Here is a 24,705-nt window from a genome sequence, read left to right on the forward strand (position 1 = left end):
ACAAATTTACATACATATACATATAATATAATCTTTGGCCTTAGCGATATGCATTATTACATATATATATATATATATATATATATATATATATATATATATATATATACATTTGGGTAACGACGTGTATATCTACTAGTAATAAATGCAAGTATGTATGTATACATACATATATAATTTCCAACTATATGTATATACATGTACACTATAAAGTGTACATCACCAAATATAAAATTTTTATGTACATACATACACAGTGGCAACTCGTGATCATATAATATAAACAGTTGAGGCCAAGGTAAGTGAAATAAAGTTGATATAAACAATTTATTTTTAACGAACACACAAAATGATGATAAAAATTCGTTTTTAAATTAATTATTAATAAAGACATCAAATTTCACTTTTTTGTAACAGACTAGAAACTAAAAGGCCTCTGAAGATTTTTCGATCGTGTGTACATATGAACATATGTATGAATGTATGTACATTCAATCAATTAAGTCATGGAACTCATAACATTTTAAAAGCTTGATATTTTCTTTATAATTTTATCTTTTTACCAAATGCAACCCAACGAAGGAAAAGAGCTAGTATAAATAACAACTTTAATATGTATTTATATGTTTTGAAAAAAAAAATCGTCTATGGTACATTTTCCTAAATTATTATTTTTCCTAAATCCTTATATTTTTACGGGTGGGGGGCAGCCAAAATTTTAAAGTTTCGCCACTTTTATTTAAAAAAAGCTTGTCGGTTGTTTATGCAATTTAGCAGTCGCATTTAAGCCCTGGACAGGGCCGTAGCGAAGGGGTGAGGGGGCAGATAACTCCAAAAATTGAAGGGGGCGCCAATCTGTGGTTGGTAATATCAGAATTTTTTAAATGTTGGCTATCTGAAATTTTACAGTTAATGTTTATTTTAAATGCAGACCCTACCTATTAACGAAAATGACAAAATTTTCCTTTTAATTTAATATGTTATTTTAAATTTGAATTTATTTGTTGCTCGAATCAAATAAGAAAACGATAATTTTGATATTTTACAAAATGGATGTATTCGAAAAATGTAAATCAAAAAAAAAAATGTTGTGGGGGATTGGTGCTAGTAGCATATTTTTCCCGGGACACAAACTACCCTTGCTACGGCTCTGTTCCTGGGTATATGTATGTACATACAATGTACATCGAAACAAATTGTAATACTACGACTAAGAATTCCTTCGTATACTCTCCAATTCAAATCCCCAAGCAAAGAATTTCATTTTATGAATTACTAGCTGAACCCGGCATGCGTTGCAATGCCACAATAACGCATGCAATTCCCGTTCCCGTTTCTCGATGTGTTTCGATAAGTGAATGTTTCAGTTTCAAATTAATACTTAATAATCAAATAAAATTACAGTAATGATAATTTGTCGGAAAAACGCAGGTGGCGAAGACATTTGAAATTATTCAATTGTTTGTTTATTTTACCCTAACAACGCAGGTGGCGATATGAAAACATTTGAAATTATTGCGTTGCAATGCCACTCATTCCCGTTCCCGTTTTTGGGTGATTTTTTTTACATAAACCATCGCGGACATACACACAATAACTCCTGTAAGTTTATCGCAATCGGTTGAATGGTATAGGAATGCATACGTGACAGAAAAATAGACAGACAAACAGAAAAACATTGATTTTTATATATATATATATATATACATATATATATATATATATATATATATATATATATATATATATATATATATATATATATATATATATATAGATAATGATATATAAATACTTTGGTACAAATGTTATTATTCAATAGAATGATATAGCTTAATTCACGTGCTCTCCACGACAACCTCATGCACTTCCTGAACATTCATGTGCCAATAACGTGTAGAAAATTTCATTAAGAACAATCTTTGGACTGTCGTGAACTCGTTCATAATAATAAAAATAATGACGATAAGGCGATAATTAGCTTGTTGATTCTTAATTCGTTGTTTTCAGGTACGACATGTTATGGCTAGACATATCGAACCGTGATGTTTACCCTCGATATTTGAATTAATCGTGTTTTTATCTATTACACGGTCTTTCTCGAGACACGTTTTAAAAGATTCGTAACGATAGGGTATTTCTTTTTGACATACGAAATATGTACTTTGTTTGAAAGGTATCGATTGTACCAGCCGGTGCTCTCGCCGTACAGGGGCGAAGGGATCGCATGTTCAAGACTGAGTCACCTATGCAAGAACGGGACACGCCCGACGATGCTTAACCCAACTATGTAGATAACTACATAGACTAATATCTATGTAGGTATCCTATCTCAATTCCGATTGTCAATTCCTTTTTCAGTTCCGAATCCCGATTGCTGTTTTGGTTCCGATTTCCGATCCCTGTTTCAGTTCCGATTCCCGATTTCTGTTTCAATTCCGATTACGATTATTTATTACATTGGTATTGTAACTTTATTTCAAATCATGTATCAATTTGTTTCCAAAACCGTCCGTTGAAATTTCAACGGGCACAACACTAGTATATTATATAAAGGGAGCTACAAATATGAAAATGGACGCGATGTGTGTATGTTTGTGCCGGACCGTCGATCAGTATGGAGATTTAAAAAAAACAAATTTTAGAATGCCAGGGTATATTATTAATTATTATTATGTATGTATATATCGATTTCAAATGCGATTTTGATTTTGATTTCGATTCCTTTTTCAGTTCCAGTGCCGGATTCCTTTTTCATTTTGTGGTTCCCGAGATTCTTGCTCTAGTTCCAGACCCGGATTCATTATCCCGATTAATTATTACTAGAGACACGTATTTTGGGCACTTTGCTATTAATGCTTAATTGATGCTAAAATTCAGAATAGATGCTAATAGATGCTAAAATTACAAACAAAAGTGAAATTTGCATAAAATTTATAAAAGTAATAGAGAATTTAGAAGGGTATTCCTATCCCTTTGCCCAAGTATTATGTGAAGAAATTGAGGGGATAAAACAGAGCTTGCAGTTTACCATAGGCGGTGTTTTTCCTGTCGAAACCAAGCAACTGCTTGGTTTCGTATCCAAAAGGCTGCTCAAAAAAGCGTCTTAAAACTAGACTCGCACTCAAGACTAAATGAGACAAATCTATTCCTCCGAACATTGAATAAACTATTCAATCTATCTGTGGCAGGTTCAAAATCTAATATTAATGTTAAATAAACAGTTTTGTTTTTTAGAAACCTGCCATTGTTTAATGTATTAACAGAGGCTCAATGTTTGGAAGGATATCAGCACTTTTTAGACCATTAATAGAGAATATAAAAAGTGAATCCACGCCGGATATATTGCTATTATTGATGGCAACAAAAATTAAATATGAAGAGTTTGGTTGTGCAACTCTAAAATCTATTTGGAGTCCCATCAATAGTGTGGATGCTGAAAGGTATTTTAGTAAATACAATCTAATTGTTACCGATCGTCGCACGAATCTCAAAAAAGAATCTGTAGAAATATGCTCCATATTAAGTTTTAGTCAATTTTAATTGGTATTATATTTTTATATTCATATTTTTTGTCTTTGTATTTTTATATTCATGTTTTTTTCATTGTAATTTTAATTTCAAAACATTTTTGAATTTCTCTATTATTTTTTAATGGTTGTGTTGTCTTTAAATTGTATATATGTATATAAATTTTATTAAAATTGATCGAAATTTTTTATTATTTAAAATTTAGCTCTTCATAAAAATAGATGCTAAATTTTAATGCCCTAAAACGCTAAAATGCAAAATGAAAATGCTAAAATTGACAAAAATAGATGCCCAAAATACGGGTCTCTAATTATTACTATTCGTATTGTAACTTTATTTCAAATCGTGTATCAATTTGTTTCCGAAACCACCAGTTGAAATTTCAACGGGCACAACACTAGTATTTTTATACATATATAAATAATCTTTACCCAGAGCGACTATAAATATGCTTAATCGGCGCTTTTTTACTTCAGACGAACATTTGTGGAAACACATATGTAGGTACATATGTATGTATGTATGTATTTACATATTAGTTATGGAAAACAGGAAACAGTATGAAGTTGCGGAAATTTGGGTAGTACAGTAGTTATCTGTCGTTTGTCATACGTGAGTACAAATGTGTGCACTTTAGAGCGATCTGATGCAACAAGTGCCGCTGACCATAGGTTGTTCAGGGCGGTCGTTAGACGACGGCTAGACGACTGACCCTAATCGCATGTCCACGTTCAGCAGGTCAAGCAACCTTGAAATTGGAGCACCAGCACATTGGTCTGGAGCGAAGTTCAATGTGTTCACGCAATAAGCATCCTTAGACTGATCGATGTGTTTTTTCCGTAGAAATCCTATGGTGCTGATTATTCCGAGGTGAATTTCAGCTTTTTCCGGTCTGATGAAGTGTTGAAATGCTTCTCTATATGCCAATACATCCTCTATATGCCGCCAGAAATCGATGATGATTGTGAAGAAAACCTGTTTCACTTTTTCTTCTTTTCTTTGATGCCAATCTTATTGTAAGTGTGTTGAAGATAGTATATGTGACTCTTTATCTTTATAAATTAATTGGAGCATTTTATTATACAATTTTTTGGCATTGTTTTTTATCAAATAATTACCAATGAGATCAAACTTTCTGAATCATTCAGCGCTAGTTACAATATCTACTAATAATCATCGCGCATATACAAAGATACAAATATTTTGTTATTCAAGATAAGTTATAGAAACACTTTCTGTACATATCATGATATTGTTATGAGCAAAATTAATGATTATTTTTCAATTTTATTTTCATTAACGCTATTTATGTCCCTATTATAAATCAACAAACTATATTTATTTTGTATTATGATACGATACATATTTATTCTATTGCCGTTTTTAAATTATATATTTATATGTACATAAAACTATTATACTTTAATATTGTTTTTAAACTCTGTAAGTACATATGTACATATGGAGTCTGGGTCAATATTTACAAGTAGAAAAAAATGAAATAATCAAATTTTCATATAAAAATGATTATTAACATCGATAAAGTCTACATTCTTTCATACGTTTTTTTTTTGTTTTTTTGAGACTTTAAAATCTAGTTTTATTATAAAAAAATGTTTATTCCCCTAATCATTCAAATCTATGGATGAGATGGGAATGGCAGTAATATGACAGGGATCGTCATCATGACTGACAGTCATTACCCTCAATCAAAAGTTTGTTAATTATAATTGACGTAGAAATGGGGTAACTAATTTAGTAATTGCAGTCATTTAAAAACGACGCCAAATATTATAAATAATAATAATGTGTACGTGATTCACTCCTCATATACGGGTTTTGTTCGAACTTTGAGCGCACGTCCGGTATAGGTAATACGTCACCGTCTCAAGAGCACATCTTATCTGTATTGCAACCGAACGGAACTTGCTCTTTTTTTCTCGTAATACCTTTTAATAATGGTAAACGAAATATTTTTCGAAATAGTTGACCAGTGACTTCTTGCAAGTCATCCCCCTTTTGAAAATGGTATGACGCGATCGATAGATGGTTAATAAACGACGATGAAATAACGTCGATGCACATTTGGACGGTAATTTGTACGTAGGTTGATAAGTTTTTAGTCGGAGCGATTGGGGTGTATCCATGGTGATTTTCGCGTCTACCACCCACCCCTGCCTGCATGCATGACTGATTTAACAGCGGGGTATACACACCAGTTCACCGGTGTGTTTTTAGTGTTGTCACAATGCCGGAGACGGCTGCAACCAACTGCATAGCTCGTATGTCATCTCAACTCGGTTAGACATGTGCGATTCACGCATTTTACGTACCTCGAATAGTTGTTGCAATGGAAAACTACACTACACGCGAGTCGTCGAAATGAAGTAAAACTAGCTGTCTGTGGACCGGTCACAGGTAATATAGCTCTTGTATGAATTGTATTATTTAAATATGAATTATTTTAGATTTTTATTGATTGCATGTATAAATGAAGATTGTGTTGGAAGTGACATTTGCGTGAGAAAACTTGAAAAAATATAATATGGTGACATCTATTGGTTGTTTTTCCTACTAAAATAACAGAGATTATAACCAAATTATCTAAAATAATACTATTCATTTGTTTTAAACTTTTTTTTTAATTAATTGAATTTGTTGTTTTCCTGTTATAAGGAAACATATTTGAATACTAAATATATAATTCTTAGAAATCATATTGTAAAATAAAAACAATATACTTTTTTGGGGATGCAAATATTTAATTTGTGCCTACGATGTAGGTATCTATGTATGTATATGTATTTTAGTTTTGTGAAAAATGGACTATATGTTGAAGGAAATATCAAATATTTCACATTCATTTAATTTAAAACCATTCGAAAAATCAAATTCGTCTTAAATGTGCATGTATGTATGTATGTATGTATATAGATATTTACTTGGAATTATAAATTAAACATTGACATGTTTAATTTATGCTTGAGCAAATTTTATTTATGGTTGAATAAACGCTTTTTTTATTATGCACGCAAACAGTACTAGTGACCAAAAACAATATTCAGTAGATGATTCATTGCATTATAATAAGTAGCATAATTTACGATACCGAAAAATTTTCCATGCATGAATAATTCATTGGAACTTCGCGTATTCGACGGGGAAAATTTGCGCACGCGATCAAGCCGCAGGGATGTACGTACCCATTCGTTTTCGTTCGAAAAGAATAGTAGAAAAATAATAAAAATTGTATTATTCTACGTTGAAACTTCGCGATCAGGGGATGCAGACGGTTAGTTTGACGTCTGGGTGATACATAACGTGCGCTAATCTGACAGGATTTCCGGTTAAATGGATGAACTTTTTGAAAAGCGACAAGAGTTGCCGTATTGCCAGGTTAACTGTTAAACTTCGCTATTATTTGCGTTGTTTAAAAGTTTGTCGTTCTAAATGGCGTGATACGATCGGCACACGGAGAAACTTTCGTTCGCTTCGCGGACAAAATGGCCGCACAACCGCCATCTTGGAATGGCCCGAAAACCAATTTTCTCCGCTGAATCTGATTATTCGTTTTATAACAAAGAAATACAATACAGTGTAGAAAGGAATTCTCGCATGTTGAATAATTGGTATAGCGTGAAACGCAGTCTCGAGTACCTATCCATGTTGCTTTAATTTGTGGAATGTTTTCCGCAAAAATTACGTTCTTTCAAACTTGCGTGGCGGGAAAATCATTTTGACCTAACTTTTCCGATTATGCTCAAATTGTACATTCAGGATATTAGGATAACGGTAACGTCGTAACCCTTTGAACCCTAGGCACGCGTAGAATTCTCCATTTGCATAATCGGACTTAATAATTCTCAATCGGCTAAATTAAACAATTTGACATTTGATTTGCTTGCAAATTCATCAAATAGATTATTTATCACAACATTTGCTGAATTCATAAAATTCACTATTCATACCTTGAACTTGTTCCTAGTAACACGTGTCATATTTTAACGAGACGTTTTATCAAATAATAATTTAATAATACCAGTAGCTCAAATGGCTAACGTATATGTACATATATTTGTTTGTATGTGCTCGTTGACCCTTATGTCCTGGTAATTGTCAAATTTGACATTGAAAGTGACAAATCATCAATAAAAATACTTTGATTTCTTTAAAAAAAATACGAACGTCATTCAATGTGGTTCTCAATATTTCATATTCTTACAAATAACATATTTAGACTATAAATTAATATTTGCACAAAGAGTGAAATAAATATAAAAATACAAAATATTATATTAATATAAGTTAGCTACGATTAAATAGATAATATTCGTATAATATTTGTACATTTTATTCAATATTTTCTTAAATTAAATGTGTAGATATGTTATTCCATGTTACAGTAGTTTTATTGAAAACTTCTATTTTGTTGATTATATACAAAAACTTAAGAATTTCAGGTTTACTATGAGAAGCAATTAAAGTTTATCAAGAACTTTCTGAAGATAGCAAGTTTCAATTCAATAGATTCGGTTCGATTGACGTAATACTCAATTAATCAAATGCTAACATGACGAAGAATTGCAAATCAATACCAATTTTGTTCAATAACATGTGTGCGTTATTAGTGCAACATGAATTGCATTATTTACTATATCTATATATGTACATGCCTACGTATATCTCCAATATGCAAGACGTTCACTTTTTAATGTAAAATAGAAACGTTTACTTTATACAAAAAAAAATTTGAGATGTACTCAAAAAACAACAGCAACAACGGTAGTTACATACATATACATATATAAGGCACTTAGTATTTTATTTCTAATATTTTCTTTAAATTATTTCAAATAATGACCACTTAAAGGTCATCAAAATAAGATAATAGTCAGTAAACTCCCCGCATTGATTTTTATCGTCAACAAAACTGTGAACTTTCATCGTCGATCATCATCTTCGCCATATTACGTAAGCGTAACACAAATGACCGAGGTCTACGCACGATAAGAGTCATCTTATCTCTCGTGCCATCTGCTATGTATTTGCCTATATACATATATATATATTTACATAATTTTATTATTTTGCAACCAACCCAATTTAATTAATTGGAAATTATCGTGTTAATAAAATTATTAGAATGATGGTTAAGAAGGGTCTACGTGACCAGCCAGAATGTTAAATTATAGAAAACACAAATATCGGAAGGCAAAGATCGAAAATCGAAAGATCTTAAGTCGAAAGATCAAAAAAAAAGGGTGCATGGTAAACGGTACATATAGGGTACAACAGGAACAAGAGGAACAGGCCTTTCCTCCCGTATTCTGCGCGCGCGCATTAATACGGGAAGAAAATCCTGTTCCTCTTATTCCTGTTGTATCCTGCTCGCGCAAGTTATGTGAGTATATACCGTTTACCATGCACCCTTTTTTTTGATCTTTCGATTTTCGATCTTTGCCTTCCGATATTTGCGTTTTCTGTAATTTAACATTCTGGCTCGTCACGGAGACCGGGTTAAGAAATACCAATTTTATTTCTATAATTTGGATACCAAAATAATTAGTTTTGTATCATTAAAAATTATAAAACAATCCAATTTTTGTTTTGATAAGGTTCCAGCGGTTAGAGAGGCCTCCCAACTGACTCCTCGGAGTGCCCGAGGGACAACATCAGACAGAAGGAGGCCACCATCGTCCGTCTTGACCAAAACTAGGCCGGAAACAGCAAGACCTTCCAACCCATCAAGAGATGTATATATACAGAATTTGAATAAATAAATCAAATCATTTATTATATTTCACCTAGTAATGCATGTGTAGAAAATTGATACAATTGAGTAATGACCTTAAAATATCAGCCATAATTTAATATTTTAGACGAATAAAATGGACTCTCTTCGATCTGAGGAAAGTCCACCGGACTCTCCGGTAGGTCTTGGTTCAGCGAGCATGGGTCGCGAAGCTGGCTATCGTCGACGATTGGACGCTTACCGCCGTGCTCATCATGACCAAGCTGCTCTTGTAGCAAGACTTCAAGCAAAAGTAGCATCAACAATTACAATAGTGTCACAAATATGTTGCCATTGTTTTTTACTTGAACTTGAACAAATTTCAGGTGCTACAATATAAGCAGCGTTGCAGTGACTTGGAGACTCACATGCTAGACTCTGGACCATCGACGGACAGTTATAGAGGACATTCGGGTTTGAATCCATCTCAGCCCATTATAGGCCTACCACCTCCGTCAGGTATTAATTCTGCTTCTTCGGCTGCAAATCCACAGTCATCTTCAACTATGCACTCTTCGGCTTTGGAACAAGCCCAGCAACATCTAAGAGAGGCGCGAGAAGAGCGCATACACGACTTGGAAACGGCACTACGTAGACTAGACGAAGAAAAGAGAAAGTATGTTTTGTTTATAATCAGTATTTGTATCAAATATGTATGTATCGAATCAAAATTTCACAACACATTTCAGATGCGAGAAATTCATGCAAATAAATTCTTCTCTTCGCGATCAGCTCGAAGAGTCACATCAAATCAACGAAGCGTTGACAAATGATTTACAAAAGTTGACCAATGATTGGGAAACTCTTCGCGAAGAAATGATCATCAAAGAAGATGAGTGGAAAGATGAAGAACAGGTTAGTTTAATATTGTACAGTATAAAACATATTAATTAAGTAGAGATTTATGTACCTATATATAAGTAGATGTACTTATTTAATATTTTAAATTATTATAGGCTTTCAACGATTACTATACGACAGAGCACAATCGTTTGCTTTCTTTGTGGAGAGACGTGGTTTCCGTCAAGAGACTGTTTACTGAAATGCAATCCGCCACTGATAGAGACCTTACAAAGATCAAAAATGAAATGGAATCCACTTGCAGAGATTTAACTTCAGTGTCGAACACCATGACAGCAAGTGCTTCGACAAATGTATCAAATAAACTGTACATTCAAATTTAAAATTTATATCGTACTTTAAAATGCTAAATCATTTTATTTTTACGATTCAGGCTCTCACTGATTTTGAACTCACGGATTTAAAAGCAAAAGTTGCCGAATATGAACGTCGCCGGGAACAAGACCAAGCAGAAATACAACAAAGGGACGCTAAGATGCAACAACTTGTGGCTGAGCTTCGAACTTTGGTAAAAATCTTAATATTTCATTACTATTTTTTTCTTTAAATGCACATGAATTTCTAAAACCTTTGAATAACAAATTATTTAATATCAAAAATAGAGGCCCACATCTCAATAAATATTAATAGCGAAGGGTCAATTAACTATTAACGACTTCCCAAGAAAGATAATATTATAGTTTATAAATATATCAATTTAATTATTTATTTGTATCAATTTAATTACTTATAATATAAATTTAAAAATTGATTTATAAAAAAATTATGATGTTTATATGTATACCTATATAATAACTTGAAGATTTTAAATATGTACTAATAGCTACATTTTGATTATTAACATAAGATTTCACAATAAGACTTCAGTGGAAATAATTTTATATTGAAATATTAGGAGGACCGAAATTCCAGAGCAGAATCTGCTCTCGGTGAACTAAATGCTTTGAGAAATGAATCGGGTGCTCTTCGAGGTGCTTTGGCTGCAGTAGCTCGAGCTGTCCTTCGTGATAGCGAAAGAGCGGCAATACCAGCACCTCCACCTCATTTACATCTGTCTCATGCACCACCACCATCACCACCACCTCCGCCATCGTCTCATAGGTAACGAATGTAATTTTAAATCTTTGCTTTATCATTGACTATTAAACTATTAAAATAAAACCATTATTTTCATTTAGATCTATTGACAACAGGGGAATAACAGGTACAGCTCTAGCAGAAAGTACTGTCTCTGCGGTACAAGCAGCTCTCCGCAGACACCAAACTCACATTCATGAACTTCAGGTATGATTTAGTCTACTGTGAAATTGTGTGTATGTATAAATATCTAAAACATTTAAAATTATTCGCAATACAGGTGAAGCTTCAAGGTAATCGCGAACAATTAATTGCCACCCGTAAACAGTGTGATGCAGCTGATGCCAATGTTGCAAATTTGGAACGAAAAGTTCAAGAACTACAAATCAATCTGGATCAAGCCAAAGGTCAAATTAACAAAATGAATCAAGAAAAAGATGTGATGCAAAAAATATTGGACACTTTGAAAGTTGATAAGTCCAATTTGGAAAAGAACCGAATGGAAATAAATGCAATGGTAACAATATTTAAAAATAAATACTATGAATTTCTTTTATTTCATTTATACATATGTTGAACGCTTATCAAATTAGTAATAATTGGGTTTATTTTTCAGTTTGAAGCATTAACCTTGGATTATGAAAAGTTGCAAAAATCAAGTACAAAAATGCAAAAACAAATCGAATCACTAGAAAGTGAAAAAAGAATGTCTCAAGATGAAATTGATCGGCTACAACGGGAAGCAACAAACAGAGAATCAATATTAAGGTTCGCATTACAATTTCTCATACAATAATATATGTAGATACACACACATATGTACTTCCATGTACAAAATATGTTTAAATCAGGCATTTTATTTCATATCATTTAGATCCGAGGAAGATCGCTGTAGTCGTATTAGACAAGAGCTGTTAAATATACGGGAAGAATTAAATAAGTGTTACTTGTCGAGAGATCTTTTAGAACAAAATAAAATGGAAGCTGACAGTCTTATTTCTCAGATGGAAAAAAATAGAAGTTGTATTGCAGATCTTATTAATTAAAGAATAATTATTTGTTTGAATATTTAGTAAATGTTATTTATAGGCGATTTGGAAATTGAACTTGAACGCAGTGCATTAGACAGAGCAGATTTGCAAGATTCTCTAGAAAAAATGGATAATGCAGTACAAACATTAGAACAAGAAAAGAAGCAACTTCAAGAAGATTTGAAAAAGGTTTTTTTATTTTTATCATTCGGTTATTTTAATCATTTAGAGTTTATTATGAATTTTATCAAGTTAATATTTATATTGAAAATAGTTAGAAGATGAAAAGTCGGCTATGCAAAATCAAAATAGTGATGTGCAAGGAGATTTGAATTCTTTAAGAAAAGAAATACTAGCTGCTGAACAAACTCGATTGGATTTAGAAGCAGACAAAAATTCATATGCTGAAAGAATCAAATTCTTAGAAAGTGAAAAAGAAAAGGTATTTATTTTTATGATTAGTATAATATTTTACATATGGTTTAGTTTATATTTTAACCATTTTACATTTAGGTTGAGCTAGAATTAGCACAAGTTTGCAGAGAAAGAAGTGATTTGAGCTCTCAATTGTGTGCACTGGGCCGGAAAAAGGATTCACTTGCCGAAGAAATTATGAGGCTGCAACAAAGATTAGAGCAAGCAACAGAAACTAACAATCGACTTAACAGAACATTAGAAGAATTGGTGAAAGAATGTGAAGAAAAACAAGTCTGTATAATAAATTAAAATAGATTTTTCACAATTAAAAATTATTAAATAATACTTTTAATTCTAAATATTATTTAAAAGGTTATGTTAGATGGGAATGATAAAGAAATACAGCATCTTCAAGAACAATTAGCTTCGTTAAGAAGTGAAAAAGAAGCTTTAGAAGGAATACTCTTTGATACCTCTACTAATCTAGAAACAGTTGAGAGCAAAAGGCAGAAACTGGATAAAGAGCTACAAAAAACTTTACTCAGTGAAGAAAATTTAAAAGGTGCGATTTTGTAGATTGATAATTCAAAACGTGATATTGAACTCTTACAGAAAAGTACAAATTTTTGGTGTTAATTTAATTTTAGGACATGTGAATCGTTTAACAAAGGATCTCGAAGCAGCTGATAAGAAATTTAGAGATACTAAAAATTCACTAATTCAGCAAGCAAGCAAAAAAGAAGCAGAATATCAACAAACCATAACAAATCTAAATAAGACAAATAGTGAAAATATACGAAAGTTAACTGAAGAAAGGGTAATTGAACGGTTTTTATATTGAAAAAAATGTTTAAAAATATTTTTCTAAAATATTTTTTTTTCCAATTTATTTCTTAGGAACAAATAAAACTATCATTAGAAAAAAGAATGCAACAAGCAATCCAAAATTTAGGTGGGGAAAAAGATGCAGAGATAGCAGAACTTCAAGAAAGAGAACAGCAGTTGCAAGCTGCCATAGACACATTATGTCAACAGCATGAGGAAGCTTTATTGAGGGCTGAAAATGACAAACAGCAGGTCTTACTAATTGGTAAATAAAAAATAGATTGAAATAATGTAATCCTGTATTGTATTTACAAACATTATTTACTGTTTACGTTTTCTATTTCACTCTAGCACATCATGATCAACAGGCATTATTGGAACGGTTGGAAGAAACCAAACGTGCTTTAGACAATGAATTAAATTCCTTAGAAAGAACGAGAAGGGAAGCTCAAGCTCGTTGTGAACAAGATAGAAATGCCATCAACCAACTGAAGGATGAAATTACAAACATGAAAAGTAGATTGGAAGAAGCGAAGTACTTTGACTTTTTATCATATTAGTAGGTACTTATTTTTTAAATATTAAATAATAAATATTTTAACTTAATAATAATTTTAGAAACAAAGCTGAAGATGATTTATTAAGATCAGAAACTAGAATCCAAGAAATTCTGACAGAAAAAGACAACTGCATGAAAGAATATCAAGACACTCGTTTGCAACTTCAAATGGCAGAAGATAAAGCTGAAAATCTAAGCACTCAACTCAATGATACTTTGAGAAAGCTTAAAGAAAGTATGTAAAATGTATATTTAATTTATTTTCTTTCATCTATCTAACAGTATACAAAAGTTAGACATATATAAAAATGCTTAAAATATCAAGTAAAATTAAATTGTTATTTTTTTACTCTAAAGTTGAAAATGAATCAGAAAATCTTCGCAAAGAGTTGACCGACACAAGAAGGCAATTATCCAATAGCAATGTAGAAAGAGACAAATATAATAGTACTAATAAAGAATTGAGAGATCAAGTCAAACGATCTGAACAAGAGAGAAGAGAACATGCAAGATCACTAGAAGAAGCTTTCCATAAAATTGCAGGTAAAATTAATGGTCAAAATTTCATTGTATTTGTTGAATGACTAAAATTTAATAAAAAAAAATATTATTTTTAATATGAAGGCCTAGAAGAACAGCGAAATGCACTAGATGCAGAACGAACCCGTTTAACAGCTGCTGCAGGTGAAGCTGGAAGACAAAAAGCTGCTTTAGCAAGACAAGCTGCTGCTACAAGAGATCAATTACAACGAGCACAGGGTGGTTTGGCAACTAAACAACACGAAGAAAAGGAGTTACATGCAAGGTAAATTAAATATATATATATATATATATATATATATATATATATATATATATATATATATATATATATATATATTTGTTTCACTAACACAACAATGAATTCAGAATTAAAAATTCCGTAAACATGTATGAATAGGCTTCAAAATGAAAGCGAAGAACGAGAACGTATTCAACAGGAATTGGCTCAAATGAAGCGACAGGCCAGCGAGCTGGAGAATCATTTGGTGACAGCTCGACAAGAAATTGGTAGATTGCGAGCTAGAGGTGCAGAGCTCGAAGAACGATGTCACACTCGAGAACAGGTATTGCTTTTGAATTCATGTACAAATATTTAATATGATTTTTAACAAATTATATCATTAACAAATATTGATAATTGCATTTTATTAGGAACTTCTATTAAGGCTAGAAGACTCGAGAGGGAAAGAAAGACGACTAGAAGATTTAAAACACAACTTAGAAGTGTGCCTCGCTGATGCCACTCAACAAATACAAGAATTAAAGGTTAGTGAATTTACATAACTGAATTTATTGATGAAATATTCGTAATATGACGGTGGCTTTGTATTAATTTCAGGCACGTCTCGGTGGAACAGAAGGCAGAGTTAGAGCATTGGAATCGCAAACAGTTAACGCTGAATCGAACAGAAGAAACGCTGAGCAGAAGTTGGGAGCTGTCGGTGCTGCATTACGTCGTATAGCTGGAATACCTTTAGATGCTTCGGGTGCAGTTACTTCCGGTGCAAGACTCACTAGTCCAACAAGGCGCTGGAGCCCACATAGAGGTAAGCCTTCAAATATTGTTGTAATAATTTGACAATTCACTATTTCGAACAGCATTTTTATCTTATTTAATGTTTTTCAAAGTTGTAGATTATAAAAATTGAAATTTAAAATTTATTAATTTTAGATTTAATGCAATATTGAACAGTGTCTTTATGTAATACAAAGTATAAATCATATCATATGTATAAATCATCACTTGCTTTATCACACAAGCCATTTAGAATGTATATTAAATATATGAGGGTAAATTTAAAAGTTGGAGAATAGGTGATAATGTATTTCAATTAATTTTAAGGTTTTGGAGGATTTTTATTTTTAAATATTGTCTTTTCTACATACTATGTACATATACATACTTAAAACTGTTTACTTTCGTGTTCGGTCATTTTAAATATTTTCAATTGAGTATTTCAAAATTGACTTTTGCATTTACCCTTGTTGATTTTTTATAATATTAGAATAGCACTATTATAATATGCATACTTTCAATTTTCATCCATTAAAACAATCAATCCATATCAGTTCATACACGCTTTCTATATCTATAAATATACATCAATATAATACTTACCAAAAGATCACAAACTGCTATGGATTGATATTGGATAATCAATTATGTACGTCAAACATTGGTATTATTGAGCAACAGAAGCCGCTGTATCACCTCTGCAACTGTCGCCTCCAAAATTTGCCATCGATAGAAGAAAAAAACTCAGCACAAAGGAAGTCATCAACAGAAATAGATTTATTTTATCGACAGATTGGTATTATTGGAGTACAGATAAACCTTCATATCAACGATACTTAAGAAGAAACATCGGCTCACTCTCACCAACGGAAAAGGGATAATTTTATAAAGGAAAATATGCCAAAATAGCACACAATTTACTTGTACATTATAATGAAAGATCGATTAAAAATGCACCTGGATTGTAAAATAAATACACTCACCTATCTGCACGTAGATATTTGTAAAAAGCAATAAAAAAAAAGTGAGCACTGTTCACATTTTGAAGTGTCTCTATTCTCATGACGCTTGTAACACATGCACGCTTTGGTGAAAGATTTCAAACATGCAAAAAGCAAATCAATGAAGAACATGACCCGAGGACGCTACTATGGTCGATGATTTTACAGGTCAAGACCACGAACGGGATAGATCTGTAGAAGTGATTCTGGATGTTGATCCAGACGTTGTCAGAAAAGGCATCAGAAATCTTATGCAACAAGTGGCACAGATTGAACGAGAACGGGTAATTTATGATTAAATTATATGCGTTGTAAAATCAATGTCTAATAGATTACTATAAAACATTTTAATTCAACAGGACGAATTGAAATCTCAAGCGTGCGGATTGCGCAAACAATTAAAAGAAGTGAATGATTATAAAACCAAAGGAGATGTAGACCTATCGGCATCTGTGAATAATGTCAAATCATTAGAGGAGAAAAAGGCTCAACTGCAGACCTCTTTAGCACAAAAACAGATACAACTACAAACTCAAGTATGTATTTAATTTAAAATATACTTTAAGTTATGTATTAGTTTTTCATTTCTAAATAATGTATTTTTTTTTATTTTATTTATACTTCAGACCGAAGCATTACAACAAAAAAGTGAAGAAGCAAGTTCGCTCAAAGATAAAATAACTAGTCTTGAACTTACTTTAAATAGCGGCAATGAAGAGAAAGGTCAAATTGAGGTATTCAAATCATTTTAGAATACTACTTATTTCTAATAGCAAATTATTCAAACAAGTTTTCAATTTAAACATTGACAGGAAAGAGCAGAAAAACTACGAAATTCACTGTCACGATGCGAAGCTGAGCGGCGAGCCTTAGCAGAGGAAGCCGGACGTGCAGAGCAAAGAGCAGCAAGGGCTGAGCTACAACGGGCTGCTTTGGAAGGTGACACAAGACGACTTCAATTAGCCAAACAAGAGAAGGAAGCACAGATGCAGGTAAGTCTAAAAATAAAATGCTACCTAGGTTAACTATGTACATGTGTTGTACTACAAGAATTGTGATTAATTTAATTTTTTTACAAAACAGAAAATGCAAGAGCACTGTGAAAACCAAAGTCGTACCATATTGACTTTAGAAGAACGATGCACGTCACTCAAAGCCACTGTGGATCAGTTGAGTGCATCACTTCAGAAAGCTGCAACATCTGAGAGCGAACTAAGAAGTGAACTCAACAGACTACAAAGACAATTGACTGAAGCTAAAAATCATGAGCATATTACTATGGAAAAATTGAAACAACTGCAAAAATCGCTGAGTAATTGCGACAGCGAAAAAAGAATACTGCATGAAAAAATAGATGTCATTAAAAACTCACTAGCTGAAGTAAAAAGAGATAAGCAACAGTTGCAAGATCAAGTACATAGACTAAACAATCAATTGGCTAATGTTGAAGTTCAAAGGTATGAAAACCAACGATTTTTTTTTGATCATATACATATGTATGTAGTTAAAACACCTTTTTACCGTAAAAATTTTTCAGGTCTACACTTGAATCTCAATTGAGATTGAGCAACTGGGATGGAAAAGAAGTTGATAGCGAAGTGGAAAGAGAACTTCACGCTACACAACGTGACAAATCGGAATTGAGAGCTAAAGTGGAAGCTCTGCATGACAAGATACGACAGTTGGAAGCTGAAAAACGTGCAGCAAAAACTACAAGAAGCAAGAGTTATGAACGACCTGAAAAATCGCTATACTCCGATAACGACTCCATAATCGGTGCATCTTCAGTTCGTGACTTAAAACTGAGCTCAATGGACACAAACATACTACGGGATTCAAACATAGCGTTACACTCTTTGGGAGCTGATGTAAGCGATCCTCTCATTTCAATGTACGAACAAGAAAATAGAGAATTGAAGATAAAGATCAGACGACTTGAAAACCAACTAGCTGAAAAAGTATTATATTACCTTATTCTATTCAATTTGTAGTATTTTTCAAGTACATATGTATATATCAAATTGTTTTTTTAACTATTTTAATAATATAGGAAGCCGAACTATCCATAGCACGTTCAAAATGTATGGAAGGTGGCAATATTCGAGGTGGTAATGCTAGTCGCGATGAAATAGATCGTCTGAGGGCATCAGCATTGCAATCAGAAAGACTTCTCGAATCTCGAGAATCAAGCTACAGGCAACAAATAATGCGACTTGAAAGTCAAGTAAATATAAGCCCATATACTGTGAAACTTACCTTTAGAATGAGAAAATCGGTGAAATAATTTAATAATTTTCAGATACAAGCGTTACGCAATCAACTGTCTCAAGAAGCTCGAAGACGACAATTATTTGTGTTGAGGTCAGGCCGAGCTGGCCGAGATATGCAACGTCTCCGCACAGCATTGGGAGACTCATTACGTACAGTTTCTCAGGTAAATTATTAATAATTAAAGAAGGGTAAATGCAATATTGAGCAAATCATGTAATATCAAGCCTACAACTTTTTGTAGATATGTACAAAAATAGTCATATTATCATATTATCGTATGTAGGTATGAATTGATCATTCTCACACTCAAACAGTATAGCTATATGAGTAGATTCAAATACAGGACCATTGCTTTATAAATATTTATTACGAAATAACACAGAGATTTTCATTACCACCAGATTGAAAAAATTACATTAAAAGAATATTAAAAAAAAAAATAGTATCAGTCATAATAATCCAACAGCAAACAAATTTTAGGAAATGAAAAAAAAATAGAATCTTTATTCATATTAAAATAGATTCAGAGATTACAGATAAAATTTCAGTCCTAATTACAAAATATTACAATTCTTTAACGGGTATGAGATACATCAGTGTTACTTTTATATTTTTATTTATTTTGCCAACAGGAACCAGCATTGGATTCTTTGCTGCTTGAACATGAGGCGAGAAAGCTTGATAACACTCTGGCACACAGCCTACCGCATTTCAGCGACGATTACGAGTCTTCAAAATAATACAGCGGATGTACCGAGCAATGATAAAATTTATTTTTAAATGTTAAACGTATCACAAAACAATAGACGCATAGAGTAGCATAAATTCCAGGGCTTTACCATATTTCCATTTTTTTATATTATAATATTAAATTATATAATATCAATATTATCAATATCAGTATTCTTTTGATAAGATAAAAACGACATATCAGGCGTTGCAATATCAATAAGAAGAAAAAAATGCACTCGGTACGGTTAATGTTTTATGGTTGGCATATTGAAATCATTAATTTCATTGCAAATGTTGATCCTTTGAATTGTTTTAACAGTGCAAATATATTTATATATATTTTTATTGCATATATTTATCATGTGATAGTATTTTTTAATGATATATGTACAAATTTTAATATTCACAAAGAATACTTAGTACAAAGCACATTGATATTCAAGAGAAAAAATATAAAATCTTTGAATATTATGCACCACCCTAAAAAACTCCATTAAATATCAAAAATCAACAAGAACCAGTGTGATTAATTTCATGATAACATGTAATTTTTCGAATACGTTTTGGAGAACAATATTACAACTTGGCCAATTTATGTACCCAATAGAAAATTAATCAATTCAATACTAATATTTATTTATTATAAGGATTATTTCAATTTATACAATGCATAAACTCGTGATAAAATTAAAGAGCCTCGTTTAACTAAATATTGAATATTATTCCACACTGGCTCTGAAAATAGTTTTATTTATATGTACATAGAATTACTTTGAATCTAATTATTCAACAACCTTATAACTGTTTCGTTATCGTATAGTACAGTGTTAGAATCGAGAGCATATTGTTTATTTACTATTTATTACCATTTAGAGATGCAGCATAGAATAATCATTTCGATATAATTCTTTATCTGGTTAGCAGATAACTGTTGTCAACAATGTATATTATATCATAAGCTTCACCTCAGTCATGTTTACAATATGCTCACATCATCACTGTTGGTATAGTTAGTAACTTCAAAAGTGGAAGTTCTTAGTTATCGCCAAAGAAAAAAAACACTGCCACTTTATATAATAATATAGTTAGATGAATGCAACAGAAAAAAGTTTATGTGTAATTTGAATGTTTATCAATTCATTAGTCGATTCGCAATCAATATTTCATCGTAGATTTATCACTGTAATGTTTAAATGTAATAATTAATAAGCCTAGTAATTTCAGACATGATTTATTATTGACAATTACTTTTGTTATCAATTTATTATACTTCCCTAATTCTCGCTAATTGCGGAACAATTGAAAAAGCATTCGAGTTGGAATATGTCTGAAAAAAATATATATATACATGTGTATAAAGTATACATAACAAAATCAATTTGCAAAAATTCAAATAATAATCTCATCTTTTTCAATTGTTCCGAATTTTATTAACAATGTATTTCATGACCTGATTAATGGTCTATTTTCCATCATATTCTTAAGACATGATTTATAATAAAATAGTTTGTTTCGACTCACATCCTAATTGAACAAGTAACATCCATTCGCGCAATTTAAATCACATCAAACCCAACTAATTAATATGTTATAAAAAATATGTTCTAAATACTTGTTCGCTGAATGACCGGAATTATAATATTCCATTCACGGAACTAGCAAGAGAAATTAATTTAAACAAATGTGGTTAAGAATTATATAGCTTTGTGGTTTACATTTCACATCACACGCATTGGTGTGCATGTGTGAACGTGAAGTAAATGCGTATACCTAATGTACGTACATTTTGAATATATATATATAGTATATATATATATATATATATATATATATATATATATATATATATATATATATATATATATATATATATATATATATATATATATATGAAAATTATTTAGAAATACTAATGTAAATAATACATAGTTACCTATGTGTAGTAATAAATTGTTTACATAAATATGTGAGCTTACAAATCTTACACACAAATTTAGAAGATAAATTCTCAAAAATAAAAGTTAGATGCAATCGTTAATATATGTATTGTATTGTTCAATTAAATATTATATAATATTATATATACATAGAAAGAAAAAAATGATCAAAAAATGTGTTCACCATATATATATTACAGTAAACGCTAATTAATACAATTCAAACCGCGTTCAAACATCCAGGAAGTGAGTTTATAATGTTTATAAGCGTCATCAACAAAATTTCTTAGTACATATACATGTCAAAGGAAATTTACACAAAAATTTGCATCCGACTTGAAAAAATTTACACTAAATTTTATATATCGAATTATAAGTGTTTGGACAAAAAAAAACTTTTGGTCTTTCTTATATAATACTATCTAAAAATGTTTTCATTTATCTTCTAAACAGAGGGGGGGTGGGAAGGTAAATAAGCAGCGTTTTCAAACCTCAGAATTTTTCATGGAAACAAATTGAATGTGGAATAAGAATATCCGATTGAAATGATCAAAGCTCGAATATTTGCTGATCTGGTTCAATTTAATGTGTATTTGGAATGCATAGTAAAATATTTAATATTTCATTTTACTTTTGATTTTGTAACAATTTGGGTGTGTCGGCAATAAACCAGACATAGTTTCTGAACTAAAAATTAAAATTGATAAATATTTCTTTATTATTGTTACACATCAACACTTCCAACAAATTCAAATTTTGTACATAAAATATTTAAATATGCTCAAAACAAATGAAAATTATTAGTTGTGTATTCATAAAAAAAAAAAATTTAAATAGATTATTTGAATTTATTTGTGCATATAATAAAATATAATTGTGATACATTATCATATACAATAAGAGTTGAATATTTTCCAAAAATTTTTACTTCATTCAGTTTTCATAATTTTAGTCTAGTTGTACCAATAGATTTTTCAGATATGTATTGGTGTGTGTTTCCAATGAATTTTTGTAACAATATTATTATAAGAGAAAAAAAATTGAATGAAATATGAATGCCGAAAATTCTTGGAATTTTAGCAAATTATAAACACATTCTCGATACATGTAAAATGAATCATTCACATATCTAACAACTGACTCATACACCTATGCTGTATCACCGGTACATATAAAGTCACCAGTGTATTCAATTGTACACATATTATTAGTAAAACAGTAAATATCACCAGACCAAAAATATATATATATTATGTTAAATTTATTTTAAAATAATTAATTACTGATTTTAAATTACATTATTATTTACTATATAAAAATCTAAATAGTCATGGTGAAAGTAAATATTCATTTATACGACAATGGTAAATGTTTTTACATACTACATATATATGAATGTGTACGTTTGGGTGTGTGTGTGTAAAATAATTGACTCAAAGTCATCATGTTTCAAAATTTGTTCGTGTTTGTAAAACCTTCCATCCAAAAAATACAAAAAAAATGCCTTGTTACTTAAAACTAAATACACATATGTTCCAAAAGACTTGAACTCCAGCTCAGCCGAGTTAAGCCAAATCATCGAGAGATATACACACACACACACACATTGAAAAATGCCTAAACGTTACAGGATTTAAATACAATTGGAAGAACGTGACTGAGGTTGTGAAACGCTGGTATAACACATATGTCTATTCATATAAATATAAACGAAGACTCCTAGAGCTGGACCTGATCTTGACAGAAGATCTCGTTAACACTTCACGGAGCGGTTTTATAACGCAAGTCTCAAGTACCAGCCCCGTCCAATGATTATTTCTTTTCATAAATAATCCCTCTATCGTTAAATCGGTTAAAATCAAACAATCATCTCTAACAATAATTACTTTAAACGATCACACTACTTCGTCCAAATTAACATGCTGGTATTTGAGCTCAATTTCTCGATTTCAAACTTCGAATCGGACATCTTTTAACAGTATTATTCTGACTGTGTCGATTCTTTTGAGTCTAGAATGCCGACAAATGCAGTCCATGGCTATAATAATAAAAAAAACAAGATCGATAATAATAATAAGAAGATAATTGAAAAGATTAAAGGTAGTTATAAAAAACATACGATTTATTATATTGCCACTCGTTAACATCATAATCTATACATAATCAACACATTCGCAAACACATAAGCCAGGAAGTTTACTTTGGAACGGTGACTTTTTGCAACATTTCCTCAATGTGGAAACACCGCAAAAACGCCACGCATAAATTACCACAGACAAAACAAATTGATCGGTCATCGGAGAAAAGTTGCTATGTATATTCGGAAAGCCTTTTTTCAAATCACTAGTCTGTTTTACAATAGACCGTCAACATTTACAATGCCAAAATATGCATCATTTATATTAAATTTAACTACTTCAATACTATTTTGACAAATATACAGATGTGCAATGTTCTCCAACGACCAACTAATAGTTATGAATAGCGTTGAAATTTTTATATGTTAAATTGTATAATTTGGTGAATAAAATTTATGATGAAAAAGATATACGTTTTATTTTTTTTCTAACACCGACAACGTCAAAACTGTACAACTGATTGAGTTTAATGCGGTGAGTCATCGGTTCTTATTACCGCAGGAGGGAGAAGGGGACTCAATTGGATTCCTCGACTACACATCACTAATTACAATGGTACTCAATGCCATACAATAGTTTTCAAACAAAATTTTCAGATGGATCATTTCACATTTACTTTTGTTCCAAAAAGAAATACAATAATATATATATATATGAAAAATATACAAGATCTTGCACAAATCAATAAAAAAAAATACAAGTAAACAAGATTATAGTCTATACAAGTACCGTGTCGTACCCGGTGCACTCAACAAAAACCAATGGAAAATAATTTTTAACAGGGTAGAACACTTACAAAAAATTTCATGATAACGTATATAATATAAAAGAGACGATTAAAAGTTAACTTTGCATACATGATTCAATATGATGACTCTTCAAATGCAACATATCAGCAAAAAGTAGGCAAAACTCGTTTGAAACAAAGTCGGTGATTTGAGTTTCATCAGTTTTAAAATCACATTCAATATATAAG

The 24,705-nt window shown here is 31.2% G+C and overlaps 1 protein-coding gene across 1 annotated transcript in view; it reads left to right on the forward strand.

Annotated features, from left to right (window-relative positions):
* The window catches only part of Root (ciliary rootlet coiled-coil, rootletin), a 34,327-nt gene extending 13,343 nt beyond the window's left edge, over positions 1-20,984 (forward strand). Inside the window, exons 3-36 of the mRNA XM_077432775.1 lie at positions 9,147-9,284; positions 9,411-9,575; positions 9,649-9,938; positions 10,012-10,177; positions 10,279-10,476; positions 10,557-10,691; positions 11,079-11,284; positions 11,362-11,467; positions 11,541-11,777; positions 11,877-12,028; positions 12,135-12,280; positions 12,350-12,480; positions 12,566-12,733; positions 12,805-12,999; positions 13,081-13,270; positions 13,356-13,525; positions 13,606-13,798; positions 13,885-14,068; positions 14,152-14,327; positions 14,450-14,635; positions 14,717-14,897; positions 15,033-15,198; positions 15,287-15,400; positions 15,474-15,681; positions 16,820-16,935; positions 17,011-17,187; positions 17,278-17,385; positions 17,464-17,643; positions 17,735-18,108; positions 18,189-18,376; positions 18,497-18,609; positions 18,702-18,875; positions 18,951-19,085; positions 19,555-20,984. Of these exons, the coding sequence (XP_077288901.1) occupies positions 9,147-9,284; positions 9,411-9,575; positions 9,649-9,938; positions 10,012-10,177; positions 10,279-10,476; positions 10,557-10,691; positions 11,079-11,284; positions 11,362-11,467; positions 11,541-11,777; positions 11,877-12,028; positions 12,135-12,280; positions 12,350-12,480; positions 12,566-12,733; positions 12,805-12,999; positions 13,081-13,270; positions 13,356-13,525; positions 13,606-13,798; positions 13,885-14,068; positions 14,152-14,327; positions 14,450-14,635; positions 14,717-14,897; positions 15,033-15,198; positions 15,287-15,400; positions 15,474-15,681; positions 16,820-16,935; positions 17,011-17,187; positions 17,278-17,385; positions 17,464-17,643; positions 17,735-18,108; positions 18,189-18,376; positions 18,497-18,609; positions 18,702-18,875; positions 18,951-19,085; positions 19,555-19,662 (5,874 nt within the window). The 3' untranslated portion in view covers positions 19,663-20,984. The remainder of the gene's footprint in view (positions 1-9,146; positions 9,285-9,410; positions 9,576-9,648; positions 9,939-10,011; positions 10,178-10,278; positions 10,477-10,556; positions 10,692-11,078; positions 11,285-11,361; positions 11,468-11,540; positions 11,778-11,876; positions 12,029-12,134; positions 12,281-12,349; positions 12,481-12,565; positions 12,734-12,804; positions 13,000-13,080; positions 13,271-13,355; positions 13,526-13,605; positions 13,799-13,884; positions 14,069-14,151; positions 14,328-14,449; positions 14,636-14,716; positions 14,898-15,032; positions 15,199-15,286; positions 15,401-15,473; positions 15,682-16,819; positions 16,936-17,010; positions 17,188-17,277; positions 17,386-17,463; positions 17,644-17,734; positions 18,109-18,188; positions 18,377-18,496; positions 18,610-18,701; positions 18,876-18,950; positions 19,086-19,554) is intronic.
* Positions 20,985-24,705: the final 3,721 nt, after the last annotated feature.

The sequence above is a fragment of the Arctopsyche grandis genome, chromosome 6 (assembly GCF_051622035.1).
Source record: "Arctopsyche grandis isolate Sample6627 chromosome 6, ASM5162203v2, whole genome shotgun sequence".
Classification (NCBI taxonomy): domain Eukaryota; kingdom Metazoa; phylum Arthropoda; class Insecta; order Trichoptera; family Hydropsychidae; genus Arctopsyche; species Arctopsyche grandis.